This window comes from Notothenia rossii (assembly GCF_949606895.1).
Source record: "Notothenia rossii genome assembly, chromosome: 3".
In the NCBI taxonomy this organism is placed as follows: Eukaryota; Metazoa; Chordata; class Actinopteri; order Perciformes; family Nototheniidae; genus Notothenia; species Notothenia rossii.
The window spans coordinates 18,841,026-18,855,521 of NC_136901.1; the positions used below are offsets into that span (position 1 = coordinate 18,841,026).

General features: G+C 41.4%; 1 protein-coding gene across 3 annotated transcripts in view; it reads right to left on the minus strand.

Moving 5' to 3' along the window:
* Positions 1–14,496, minus strand: part of mta2 (metastasis associated 1 family, member 2) — a 42,282-nt gene that overhangs the window by 2,566 nt on the left and 25,220 nt on the right. Inside the window, exons 4-17 of one of the 3 annotated variants that reach the window (XM_079670891.1) lie at positions 13,893–14,010; positions 12,889–12,952; positions 11,666–11,783; positions 11,461–11,563; positions 10,199–10,298; positions 9,326–9,514; positions 6,682–6,756; positions 6,530–6,588; positions 6,331–6,431; positions 5,310–5,449; positions 4,925–5,153; positions 4,085–4,174; positions 3,884–4,002; positions 3,202–3,344 (exon numbers count right to left, since the gene is read on the minus strand). In XM_079670891.1, coding sequence (XP_079527017.1) covers positions 3,202–3,344; positions 3,884–4,002; positions 4,085–4,174; positions 4,925–5,153; positions 5,310–5,449; positions 6,331–6,431; positions 6,530–6,588; positions 6,682–6,756; positions 9,326–9,514; positions 10,199–10,298; positions 11,461–11,563; positions 11,666–11,783; positions 12,889–12,952; positions 13,893–14,010 — 1,648 coding nt within the window. Of the gene's footprint in view, positions 1–3,201; positions 3,345–3,883; positions 4,003–4,084; positions 4,175–4,924; positions 5,154–5,309; positions 5,450–6,330; positions 6,432–6,529; positions 6,589–6,681; positions 6,757–9,325; positions 9,515–10,198; positions 10,299–11,460; positions 11,784–12,888; positions 12,953–13,892; positions 14,011–14,496 lie in introns of all 3 variants that reach the window. The other 2 variants (XM_079670890.1, XM_079670889.1) reach the window with 2 other exon arrangements.

Sequence of the window (14,496 nt, forward strand, 5' to 3'; positions counted from 1 at the left end):
TGTTCTGTCATCCGTTATTCCTTTCATTTTTGGCTACATCAGTTTAGAAATATTTAGGTAGGTAGTGCAGTGAAGTCATTCATATAGCCATGAAACACTATTCTGTTTCAGAATCAGAAATCCTTTATGAGTCCCACAGTACACAATATCAGGGACGTGCATAGGTACGGGCTAATGTTGCCCGGGTTAGGGTTAGCCCGTTTGCCATTTTTGTCTGATCTGCCCCTCTGGAGAGAGCGAGAGTTCTTTTTTGTTTTCGATTGTGGCCGAATCAACATGATAAGCCCACAATTATTATTGTAGCGTCTCGCTGCGGGAAACACACTTTGTCAGCGCTGTCATCTGCCCCCAGTCACGTGACTTTGTTTACAATCTGACAGCCGGAAGCAAAGGAATGCCCTCCGGCCTCATATGACTATGGTGATCACACCAAATGCCTGCCTGGCGTTAGAGCAGAGGTGCCCAGTACGTCGACCGCGGTCGACCGGCAATGCTGGTAGATCGCGAGTCATTCATAAAAATAAAAAATCCAGCTCTGTTAAAATAGACAAAACAGGTTTTGATCGATCCCTCCCTTGGCCTCCCTGCCACTTAATTCAGGAGTTTACTTGATTGACAGAAAAAAGCAACCTATCGCTTTCCAGTCTGTTAACCCAGAATGCAAAGAGATACAAAATCAGTCAAGTGCTGGGAAAACTCAAATTAAGTTAAAGAGACAAACAACAAAATGAGTGCGGGACCGAGCAAAAAGCTAAAGATATACCACTTCCACACAGAATGGGAGGGAGAATCTTTTTTTGTGATGTCACATTCAAAGGTTATTTGCCTTATTTGTAAAGCAAGCGTCGCTCTGCCAAAGAAAGGTAACGTGGAGAGGCATTATCGGAGTGTACAAGGCATATGACAGCGACTTCCCTCCGAGTTAGTAGCGAGTTGAGAAAGAGAAAGGTCATGTATTATTGCTACAAAAACATTATCTCTTAGTCTTAGTGTCGCCAACTCGTTTCTAACATGCAAAAAGACAAACAAATGCGTCTATGGTCGGTGTATTTTCTATCTTTCCAATCCAGACTCTCTCCCGTCTGTGTGCGAGGGGGGCGGGGCAGTTTACACACACGCAGCTGCTACATGCAGCAACACACGGAGGAGATGGTGGAGAGAAGCGCTCCAAGGTGTGGTTACATGTTACCCGTCTTGAGGTGGACAATGCTCGTCACCAAAAGTGTTTAGCATGTAAGGGCGGTAACACGAGCAATTTGTCTAAACATTTAGCAAAAGTGCACCACATTCAGATGGAGGAATGCATCGGGTTACTGTCTTTCTAGCAGCTCTGTAGCCCCATCCACGAGTAACGTTTCCACGTCAGGTGTTATTTATGCTAGCAGCAACACACAGAGTAAATACATTATACAAACATGGGTTAATGATTAGAGGTAACCGAGTTATTTATTTTGTAATAAAATGTTGTTATTTATCTATTCTGTTTACAGTTCTGTCATCAGATTATTTCATACGATTTGTTAAAACATTTTTGTTTCTTTTGATGTGAAATATTATTTATTTTATTTAAATAAAAAGCAATGTTAATTTTGTTCACAATTTGTTAAGTTAATTTAATATACTGTATGTATTTTTGAATCAAGTATTCATCTTTATTGTCTTCATTATTAGTTTCCACATGCCTAAAACAACCTCAAGCTAAATCTAAAAGTTGGTGGCTAAATAAGAGCGTTTGAGAAATTGTGCAAGGCACACAGTAGTAGTCCGAATATTCGATTAATCGTTTCATTAATCTATAGATTAATCGATAATCAAATTAGTCGTTTGTTGCAGCCCTATTGTAGTTATCCCATGTATAAATAAAATGTGTTATTCAGAAACCCTTGCAATTTGGGATTTTATTTTTGGTTGGTAGACCTCGGTTAGCTGGTCATTTCAAAAGTAGCTCACCAGCCAAAAAAGTGTGGGCACCCCTGCGTTAGAGTATAGGGGACACACCAGGGGACTTTACTTCCTCTTGAAACAGTCGGTTATTTACACAAAAAACACCTAAATATAGCCTACTTGTTGTTATTGTGCTTCTGTCTTTCTGTGTCTTTCCATCTGTAAACTCCCTCACCCTCGCTCTCTTTTCTTGATCGCCCTCTCACGGGAGAACCCTTCACCGCCACTTTAGTTTGACCATCTCTGTTATAAATAAGTAATTAGATACCTTACCGTTACTGCACTCATAAAGAATGATAAGAATAAGAATAATGCATATTGAACTGGATTAATTAATTAGTGAGTTTATTTAAGATAATTAGTTAGAGGCCCTATTTCATCAGAATGTCTGCACAGCAGTTACAAAGGTCAAACTACATTCAAACAGAGGTCAAGGAATAGACGATAAACAAAAAATGTGACTGAATAACGAATTTAGCAGTTGGATATAAAATTCAACTGAGTGTCACAATGTTGTGTTTTTATTTTATGAACCTTTTACATTTAAAACAAGTTAGAATTTCCAAAAGGTCTTATGTTTTTTTCCGTCCCTGCACAATATAACATTAATAACAATATACACAAGGTTCCTAAATGGAAATAATTATTATGGTTTAACCTTCCAGAACAACTGGTCACACACACACACACACACACACACACACACACACACACACACACACACACACACACACACACACACACACACACACACACACACACACACACACACACACACACACACACACACACACACACACACACACACACACACACACACACACACACACACACACACACACACACACACACACACACACACACACACACACACACACACACACACACACACACACACACACACAGAGCACCACACACACATAGGCTGTGTGCAATTTACGCTTTAGATATTTTTTCAATTTATTTACAATCTGTAAACAGTACCAGCTTCTTTAAATTTAACAAGGTTACTGTTAAAAAAGAACACAATATAGCTACTTAGGTTTTTACCATGGTGTACTTATCACCTTTGCCTACTTTCTTATTCTTTTTCAATATGTAAGTCTAATCTCTTCACTTTATCTACACTACACTTCTGCTGTTGTAATACCGGAAATGTCCCCGTTGTGGGACAAATAAAGGAATTTGGATTCTGATACCTTACTACAATGCAATCTTTATTGAAGAGGTTATAGGATGTAATAAGGTGAGACGTACCTGGTGTCCTTGGTAGCCACAAACACCACAGGGTTGGGGGCCTCTCCCTGGCTGACCTTCTGCCTCTTGATGACCGACTGCGAGGTGGTCCTCATACCTGAAGTGTACGGCCTCCCATTGGCTGGGTAGGGCACGCCTGCAGCCTGTGAACCAATGAAAGACCAAACCGTGAATAAACCCTGTTGTTTTACTGAATAATGATCACTGACAGAGCAAGCTGTGGGGTTCTCATGGTTAGACCGCGAACTGTGAAGCTACAAGAGGCGACTCCGTTTGATTCTGAGATGATCGCACTTTTACATCTTCATTCCAGCTTTTCCATGAATGCATTAAGTTTACACAAGTACCTGAAAAAAAAGACGTGGAAGGGTGTTACGGGTAATAGTGCTTGTCTATCGAATCCGTCATTTACCACCTTCCCATTTATTCTGTATTTAAGTGTCAAGTTGGCCAATTCGAATTTGCATAAAGCTGAGGTCTAGGCTACTTTGTGCAAACCAGGGGCATCCAATCGACCCCCTCCTTCAGTGAACCGCTGGAAAATGTTTTTGTAGTATAACAGAAAGTTCCATAACAAGTTGATTGAATTCATGAAAGGAGGTGGGTTTGAGACAAAAGCAAAGCCACTACAGGTGAGTGTAAAACACGGTGTATGGTGTGTTTATTTGTGCGTTACACTTACGCTTTCAAAGCCTCTCTTTCCCAGCAGGCTTTGTCCCACGCGGGGCGTGCTGGCCTGGTTCCTGTTGATGGGGGTGGGGGGGCCTCTGGATGCCTTCAGTTTCAGAGGAGCTGTGATGGCTGCGGGGAAACAAGAACACTTAACAACCCGTTATGGTGGTGGTGGTGGTGGGGGGGATCAGACCACAGGACCCGCTCTTACCTAAATCCTTCACGATGTTGGCCAGGGACGGCCGAGGGATCACCTTCGTCTTTACGGGGGTCTTCGTGGCTTTGGGCAGCCTGGTTATACCTGAACACACACATCATTCATTTTAACACATGTGCAATGTGGTTTAGATTAAACCCTGTTAATTTACATAGTTACAAGAAGGAATACCACAACATAAATACATATTTTGTGATACTAACTGTACAAACTTAATGTTATCTTTTTATTAGCTCCAAAAAGTTTACAGGACAAATTGTATTATACATTTATGATGGTAGCCAGAGGTGTAAAGTAACTAAGTACATTTACTCAAGTACTAGACCATAGTAACATTTTGAGGGACTTGTACTTTACTTGAGTATAATTTGTTGCTACTTCTACCCCACTACAATTTAAAAGTCAATAATGTTTATTTAATATCTTGAGCTACTTTGGATGAATGATGTGAAATATAATCAAGTCTTAAATCAGACTTTAGTTCCACCTGGAGTAAATCCACAAGCTACCCTGCAGTATACAAAGTCATTCAAACTAGCTGCACCTTTACCAACTTTGAGAAGACTTTCATGATCAATCATTATAAAACATATCATATATATTATTCTGAAAAGGACCAATCTGCACAACGACTACTTTTACTGTCGCTACTTTACCTATATTTTGATGAGAATACTTTTCTACTTTCACTCTTACTGTAACAGAGTATTCCTACACTCTGGTACTTCTACTTTTACTCAAGTACAAGATCTGAGTACTTCCACCACCTCTGATGTTCGCACATAAATAATGTTTAACATCATTAATAACGTATGTGTGTGTGTTTTTACATACACTCAGCCTTGACGGCGTTGGCGTTGATGGAGGCGTAGGGTCTGCGTGCGGCCCTCCGCGGCTGCAGGATATCCTCACACACCCGCCGGGCAATGCGGGTCAGCTTGGTGGTCTGCAGGATGAACGTCTGCCGGTTCTTGGCCAGCAGCTTGGCCCGCCCCTCGTTGCGAGTAAACGGCGATAAGCCCTGCACCTCCTGGCGGGTCATGTGACCACGGGGGCCGGTCTCCTGGACGGGAGGGAGCAAACCATAAGGACGCAACTCAAGAGGTCCATTCTTGAAGACAATGTGTCAACAGCCATGTCTTCCTAATAACTCACTAACATTGTAACAGTTTGATTGACATCTTCTCTGCTGTTGACTGAAATGTTGAATGGTACTCACAGAGCCGGTTCTAGCAGCGCCCTCTAGCTGTGTAGGGGTCTTCAGGCCTCCGTACTTCTTCCAGTAGATCCAGCAGGAGGCGCACAGTCTGCACTGCATGTTGGGAGGCCCCCAGGCATACCACTGAGGAGACTGGGCCGCTGGTGGGAGGGAGGACCAACGTTAGGAGAGGGCGTCTAAACGGGCTGCTGCTACTACTTTATATAAGAACCAAAAGTCAAAGACAGCAGGCTCCCAAGGTTTGATTTCTATAGTTGCTTTTACATCTTTTGAGAATGTATTGGTTTAAAGATGGAGTCTTGAATGAGACAAGAGTCTGCAGAGTTACTGTTTGGTCCATAAAAGCACAAAGGCTTTGTCAATACAGACGAAAGATAGGAATTTAATTCCTCATCTTATCCTTTTTATTCAAATTGTTATTTGTCTTTTTCCACAGAAATTGCCATGTTTAACACCAGGAACTTACTGTAATGTTAAATGTGGCTGGTCTGGTTAAAACGTTTTGCTAACAGGTGGTCATTTGTGATTATCACTTGTTTATGGTCTCTTATACATGGTCACATAGTTTACAGTGGATACAGTGGATATGATGCGCCTTGGTGACCGTTACTGACTTTCCTGTTGTGGCAATTCTGGCCTGAGAGTTTATGAGCAGCGGTTGCATATCCTTCAAAACCAGCCGACAGCGTCACAGGCACAAACGGCTCTTCAGCCCTGACAGTGCTCCAAGGTTATACAGGCCCAAATTCCTCAATCAAAAGTCAGTAAATATGAATGCCTTGATGATGTCCTTATTTATAAAGCCTTCTTTGTCAATTGTTTTCAGGCCTGTTAATGCAGATGATATTTAACCGGATCATTTCAAGCTATAGTTTTGATATCAGTCCTGAAACTCAGGTATCATATTAGCTTAGATTTCTGACCAGTGCTGTGATACAAACAATACATTCTGGTGTAATTGTTCCTCTTAAAACTCATGGGAACTGTCCCCATAAACCCCCCCCCCCCAGTGTGTACTTACTGTGGCAGCTCTCACAGCTGAGTCCTTTCTGGAAGCCTGGTGCCCCGTTCATGCCGGGCTTGCTGCTGGGGGCCATGATCTGGTTTGGGTTGGGCTTGGTGCTGGTGAGGGGGGAGAGCACAGAGAGGAAAGGCAGTTATTCTCACAGCAGTTCCAACTTCAAGTAAGTCCTCAGTGTAGCAGTTTCAGGGACACTCACTAGGTGGGGATGTACACCTGCTTCAGCTTGCTGTCTGCCTCTGCTGCCTTTAGTCGTTTCTGAAAATCAGAAAGAAAATGTGTTTGTAAAAAAGCAGTCAAACCAAAAACAAACAGTGCCTTTTGATACTGTGTGGCTCACTGTAGACCTACCTGTTGGATGTAGCGGTCGGTAGTCTTCCACATGTAGTAGAACTGGACCACACTGGCTAGAGACTTCCAGGGAAGCTGAGGGAGAGGACAAAAACAGGATGGTTACATTTCACATAGGGTTCCACATAAATAGGTACACAATACTTGTAATTAATGTATTAATTAATTATGTGTATAGCACTTTTCAAACACCAGGGTTGCGGTCCAATAGTCCAAAAATCAGCTCCTAACGTCTAACCCTATCGTCTATTCCTTGACCTCTGAGTGAAACATCACGGGGTTAAGGGATAGTGGATAGGAGAATTCAAAAGGACTTAGGAGAAGAGACTGCGGTACTTTAGAGAATCCGAATGCACTTTCACTATCCAAAGTGTTTATGATGCGCCAGCGGACGTCATTGTGTGCGTCTGCTGCTGTGGTGAAACTATGGAGACTACAGTGTTCTATACAACGGACTACAACATGGATGTTTAATAAGAACGAGGGACTACTGTAAACTCATCTAGAGACTCTGCACCGTGCTCTGATGCTGTTGCTTTATGTTTTATTAATGTGGACAACAGAGAAACATATTCTTCATGACCAAAGTTGGAATTGAAATAAAAAAGGAAAGTGAAACTTATGCTCGTCACCCTCTCCCTCCGGTCCACATGAATACAAATGATCCCAATACGTATGATTGTATGAAAAGATCTTAAAAATAAATTAAAATGTATTTATTATAAACGTTAGTCCTTAACACCTATCACTGTGTATATCACCATTCAAACATCTTTTAAAAGTTGAACAAACCCCACAAAGCTCAGTGAAATGTTGACTTTATTTGATCATTTCAGTAAAAACTAACGTTCATATTTCTCTTTTTGATTATAATACTGATGAACGTTCAAAACAAAGCACTCTGGCAAGTTACCAAATACGTTTTAAAATGCTTAATAAGCACCGTAACTTTCATGATATAATTTCTCGGTCATAATTGTTTGTTTCCGTGATTGGCCGACTGTTGTGTGACGGCAAATGCTGCGGCTGCAAGGCATTGTGGGGCAGCATTTTCTCCTCTCCTCTCGGTTAGGGAGGTCCAGTGGTTCCTAAGCTAAAGGAGGTTATAAAGGAAGTTTGAAACCTCCTTTCCTTTCATTTGGAGAATTGGAACAGCACTTATCATGGCTGCCACTGAGGGACTTCCGGGTCATTTCACGTGGTTAGGAAGGTTCCTAAGCTAAATGGACTATTGGACTTCAGCCCAGGTGTCGCTCAAAGTGCTTCATCACAAATGAAAACAGAAAACAAGAGATGTTGTTACTATAAATAAATAATAAAGATTAAAGGACCAAAGGGGATTTTGCTAATGAAAAGCTAATCCAAAAAGAAGTGGTTTAAAAATGTCCACTGTTACATATACTGTAAGACAGTGGTCGCCAACCAGTCGATCGCGATCGACCGGTCGATCGTGAGTGTGGTGCGGGTAGATCGCGGACTGTTAAAAAAAAAAGTAACAAAAAAAAGAAAAATTAAATTAAAATAATAATGTTTGAAAAATACATTTTTAGATGTAAACCTATCATCCACCATCCAGTTAGCAGGTGCCACTTGATTGACGTATATTTGAGACACCTCAATAATATAATACATTAACCGTGCTTTACGTGAACCTCATCATGAGTCATAACACAAGAGAGGACGGCAGGACTGCAATTTCCCGTGTTCAATGAATGCAACAGAGGCAAGTCACCAGACCAATCAGAGAGTTGCATGGAAATACACGTGTGCTTGTGTCATTCAAGCTCGGCTCTGTGTGTGTGTGGCAATAGCGCATTTAGAGAGAGAGGGGGAGAGAAGGGGAGAGAGGGACCGGTGCTAGCGGGGACCGTGATGTTAGCATCTGGTTAGCTAGCTGCACTAACGGACATAAGGAGCTGTCTCCAAAACAAGCTGGAGGAGAGTCCTCCCCTGTCAGACTGAGGGGCTCAGGTGAGCTAAAGGACTCTCTGAGTGTTTAGAATGGTTTTGTCACAAATTATTCAAAAGATTATTTCCGCGGCACACCTTCATATGATCATTATAGTTATACAAACAATAAGAGAATAAATGAAAAACAGGTATGAAATAGCCTACTATATGGCCGTAAAACAAGATTACAGTTTGAAAGGGGAGTGATTTGTAAAATATCCATAAAGAAAAAGAAAATCTGTTTACAGTTCTGTTTCATCTGGGTGTTGAGAGATGTATCCATAGATCTCTTAATGTTGCTCTCAAAGTGCACCAGATTGATGCTTTCAACTTCAATATTTAAAAAAAAATCTTCCTGGGGGAGCATCCCCCCGAACCCCCCTAGAGGAGGTGAGGACCTAGAGGAGGTGAGTAGCCTACCCCCCTAGAGGAGGTGAGGTCTGCCCCCCACTCATAAAAAATAGCACTTTACCCCTGCCTATATGCCTTGAGCTGATTATGGAGCCTTCATTGTAACAGTAATTCAGATGCAATCAGCCTATATAAAAGGCCTCAAATTGGAAGCACTGTCTGGGCCGTCTTTTTCACTCAATTCTGCAATAGGTAGATCTCGCCTTTCACCTAGGCCGAGGTCGGTGATCTTGGGCTTAAAAAGGTTGGTGACCACTGCTGTAAGAGAACAAAGAGAGCTTACAAAGTCCTGGCGGATATCGTTGAAGTCTTTGCCGTATTTCTCAAGAGCCTCCTCGAACAGCATGGCCTCGGAGGCGCTCCACTCCTCCATCTCGTCGCGGCACAGCACCGGCCCCCCCTGAGGGACCAGCGTGGACATGGCTTTGGCCAGGTCGTAGCTGTTCTTCTGCAGCGTGTCCATGGCGTGGAACTGAGGGCGGAGAGACAGGGGTGGAGCATTAGAGAGGTATCACCACAGACATCAGGCTTCATGGTATTTGACCACGAGAAGCATTTCATGCCATTGCACCCAAGACTAGTTTTCTAGGAAGGTAATAAACAATTGAACCCATATCCCTCTATTTTAGGAATTATGAACTTTTAGCTGAAAAAATTGTGCCGATAAAGAAGCACCAGCAATAAACATTTCATATTGTAGGCTACAGGATGTAAGGAGTTGGAAATTGAAAAGTGTTTTCTTGTATCACCTGTATTTCTCGCTGAAGACTGAAGTTATAAAAAACAATAGTTATAACATAGTATATTTAATTTTGTTGTGCTGCTAAGCCCTCTGCACAAGAGTAGCTAATAATTCAGGATGTGATTTGTTGATATTGTACTTCCAATACAATTGTACAAATAAGAAAATGCTATGTAGCATATTAAGTACGAGTGTAGGGCTTTTGAAATGCTGGTTGGTATTGGAACCTTGCTATGAACATTAACACAGTAAAAGCAACACCACTGTTGGGTACTGACAAGAAATTATACAACATTCCTGCAATCTGAATTCCTTCATTCTAATATCAAATGTAAAATCTTCACAAACAGTAAACAAAAACATATGAATGACTCGTGTTGGCCGAATGGATCATAGTGGAGTGAGTGTCCTCACCAGTGTGATGTCTCTGGAGGCTGCCGCGGCACTCATGTGGAGGCTGGGCTGCCGGATGGAGCTGCTGCAGTCCAGGGCCCGAGCAAAGGTCCCCACAGCTCTGAAAATAAATCATACCGATTAATAAGGTTTGCTGATTCATCTAATTTTATTTTATTATTTTCAAATGTCCTACAAATATGAAAACAAGATTATGGAGATGACACAATTATTGTACCACATTCCATTTCCCAATGACGCCAGAGTCCCCCCTGTTATTGTACAGTTGGCTTGAATGTTACAACATTACGACAAAAAGCAGGAGTAGTAGTAGTTCATGTGTGTACAAGATGTAAGCAATCGTGTTATCAATCGAGCACACCTAGCCTTTCCTTTACTTCCGTTATCACTCAATTACTTGCCGGATTTTGTTGAATATAATTCGACCAAATTATGAATTTATGTGTTGGGATTTTCAGCAGGTTGTGGCAGTGCACTACAACACACTTGTAATCTATTTTATTTATTATGTTAACATTATTCATTTCCATTTGAATATGTATAATTTATATACTATTCTATTTATTTAATAAATGTTTTCCCTAGTTGAAGTTTAAATAAAATTCAAGAAAGTCCACTGTGAAATAGGCAATTCAAATAAATAAGTAAATGAATGTGTGAGTTATCGTGTAAAACACTGCTGACCTTAATAATGAACCATTAAATCATAATTAGGATGTTTGCCATAGCCAAACACTCTTTCTGTTCACTAACACTGATGTGTGTGTTATACATCTCTGATAGGGAAATATTAGTGCTGTTCATAAGGAGATGAGTATGCTGCTGAATGTTCCATTAATGAACACTAGAGGGAGTGTTTGGCTCATGAGCAGATGTATGGGCGGCAGGAGGATTCCCTCCAAAACCAAACTAACTAAAGTCTTCCTTTAAACAAAAGAAATCTGTGCTGCACCTCGAAAGACTAGTGTAGTACTATCAGTGCACTCTAATAGTGTCAATTAATATCTGTTTACAAATGGTGCATAACCCCTGAATTTAATTAATCAGTGATATGATTCTGCCCTCGGTCAATACACTTTAACTATCCTATCTTAAGATCTGCAAACAATATTCTTATTTCCCTAGGACATTATCAAACTTTTTGCCAATTCACACATCCCTCTACAAAATCTGTTCTGTGGATGGTAGAGTCAGACGTCGGCATGGCAACAGTGTTGAGTGATGAAGATGCAACTGAGTGACAGATGGATGGGGAGTGTTACCTCGCCACCACCAGGAACTGGTCGATCTGGGGGTCTTTGAGCTGGTTGTTGGTGTCCCACACCTTGGTCTCCAGCTTTTCCTGGATGCGGGTGTCTGCTTCCCCTGAGACCAGTGGGAACTTTGTTTTAGTTTCAGGTGGAATCAGGTCATGTAGCGACTGAACATATTTCCTCCCAGGTGTCCCTAACTTTAGTTGCTGCTCACCCTCTGCCAGCTTGTCGGGGATCTCTGCCTGGTACTTGGAGCCCACTCGGATCTCTCCCTGGTCCGCCAGGAGGGTCTTCTGGTTGGGGTCGAACACCAACGAGTAGAAGAAACAGTCCTGGATGGAGCACACAGAAACACATTACAGCTATTTTCAAATGTTCCAATCGACTGTTTGTATCTGTGAGAACTGATAATGAAGTCTTATGGCGCATTTCCACTGCAGGGCCTCGCACGGCTTAGTGCTGTATAGTTAGGCCTTGGTAGGCCAGGCTCACTTTATGCTGCGTTTCCATTACAGTTTAGTATCTGGGGCCGTAACTATAGTAACGCAGTGTAGGCGGAGCTGTGACGTCATCTTCAATGAGAACCACAGAACCAACATCAGCCGTTAGCCATTAGCCCTCAGAGCTCACAGCTCCTCATATCTGTTCAGAAACTAGACAAAAGTTAAACAAGTACAAACCACATACTGTCTGTGTCATGGAGAATACAGTCGCTGGTTTATTTATGTCTGTAGGCCGTTGTTGTGAGTGTGGACGGTCGGAGCATAAACGTTAGCTTAGCCAATCTCCATTCAGGAAACACGCATTTTAAAAGGTTTTTCGCCTGCCGTCTGTCTGCAGACTTGTCAAAGCATTAACTCATGGTTTTTACTAACCGGTATCAGTATGTTGTTACTTCGGCATCATTTTGAAACGTGTATTACAATGAAATAACGGTCAAATATGTTCATTTTGTTGTAGTTGTAGCCCCCTTGCCAGCGATTCTCTCTGACCATTCAGCAGTCGAGAGTGTTTACGTCACTAGTTTAGCATATTTAGCCCGGTTGTTGGCCCGGTAAGAACCTTGATTTTGGAGGGTCAGACAAAAGGTGAAAAAGTAGCCCTGAACCAGAACTACCCCTAGTGGAAAAGCAAAAGAAAACGGGCCGGGTTTGGCACGGCACGCTTAAACCGGGCTACGCGCTGCAGTGGAAATGCGCCATAATACACTCTTTACAGAGTTTAAACGTGTGTTGCTTAATGATGACATATACAAATGTAGATTTACTTATATACACTTTATGTCTTTCAATATTTTTTATTTTCAGCAGTTAAAAGGTGATACAATACGAAAACATTAAGGACAAAACCACCAAACATAGTAAGACCCACAGAACAAAAACAGACAAGGACATTTATAAAAACAAGTATGTGTATGTAAATAATTGAGGGTCGTACCTCTTTGTCCAGGTATCCTGCCAACACGTCTGTTTCATTCAGCAGGGTGACGTTACATTTCCCCCTGCGGAGATAAAGAGGAGCATTCAGAGACTAAATTATCTAAGTCACAAATATACAGATTCTGTACAACTTCAAAGTAAAAAAAAAGTTGATATAAAGACTTACATTACAACATTTTTACACAATTTTCTGTTTACAAACAATCAAGAATAAGCGCACAGCAGGGGGTTCAAAACTTGTTTCCATGGTGGCTTTACTGGATCATGACATTTAGTATTTAAATATGAAAAGATTTATTTACTTATTTCTAGAGGCCACTTTACAAACAAGAATGAGCAAGAAGTTTTTTCGACTTGTGAGAAGAGTTAATACCCGTTCCCTGGAGTGGCGCTCAACACTTCATTTATGAACGTTAGTGAGACGGCCAATGCTGTTGTGTTAATCTGCATCTTTTGCTTATGAAACGTATATCTGTTTTTCCTCATTCAAATATTTTCAACGACTTTTTTTCTGATTAAAGGTCGATATAAAACATTCAGGAAACTTCAGAGCCCATAGTGCAAAATAACATTTGATCCATATGTAACTATCATAAATACAGAAAACCTGATCATAAGTATTTAAGTAATAATGAGAATAATATGGACATGTGTTGCTTGCTGGTACAGCTGTTTTTGGTTTAAGACAACAGTGGTGTTGGGAAGACGAGGTGACAGTCATTGGATTTCTATTTCTATGCCTAGAGTCTTATATTTTGTTACCTGTGCCTATCTGTTACTATAGTATGACTTGAACATCTATTCAATAAGAGCTGAACAGGATGCTCTCAACTTTCTAAAAAGAACGTTTTCTCTGCAGAGAGAGGACCTAACACTGCCATAACAGCTGGGAATGTCCTGCAGTTAGGGGCAGATAGTAGGTTCCTTCTAACTGTGCATGGCAGGTGTCTGGATTCAGTCTGAATGCAGCTCTGTCGGTAACTCCTGTTGGTGAACGCGTACCGTATGTGAGTAGCAGGTAGAGATTCAAACTGTCGGGACAGGAAGAGTTCTCGGTGTTTGAGCTGGTGCTTCTGTTGTTCAGACGGCGTCGGCTGCTTCGACTCCTCCTCAAACTCTCCTGCAACACACAAACATAATGCACCGTCACAAACTGAAAAGTGTGTGGGAGAGAAACTCCTTCTGGAGGGCACACAGAGATTTTAGCCTTTGCAGACCATTTACATGCACTTAAACCTATAGAACACAGGAGAGGGAATAGGGCCTCTTTAAAAAACAGCCATGTGTTTAAACAAAAAAAAAATGAAGGGGCTGCATCATGTGCAAGAAAGACCAAATATGATCGATGCAGTCCAGTTTAAGATATAGATTCATGATTTCGAAAGTTTAATTAAGGTGTATTAACTCCAAATCTAGACTTTAGAACTCTGGAAATAGTCACAATAAAAAGAAAATTACTCTACACAAACAATTGCAAGATAAGAGTTGGATGATGAGGCAATATATTACACAAGATAACAAATGTGTCTACCGTTAAAGATTCATTTTTGACAAGAATACGGAAGTTTAGGTTTCAAAGCAGTACTGCCGAGCTTATACCTCAAGC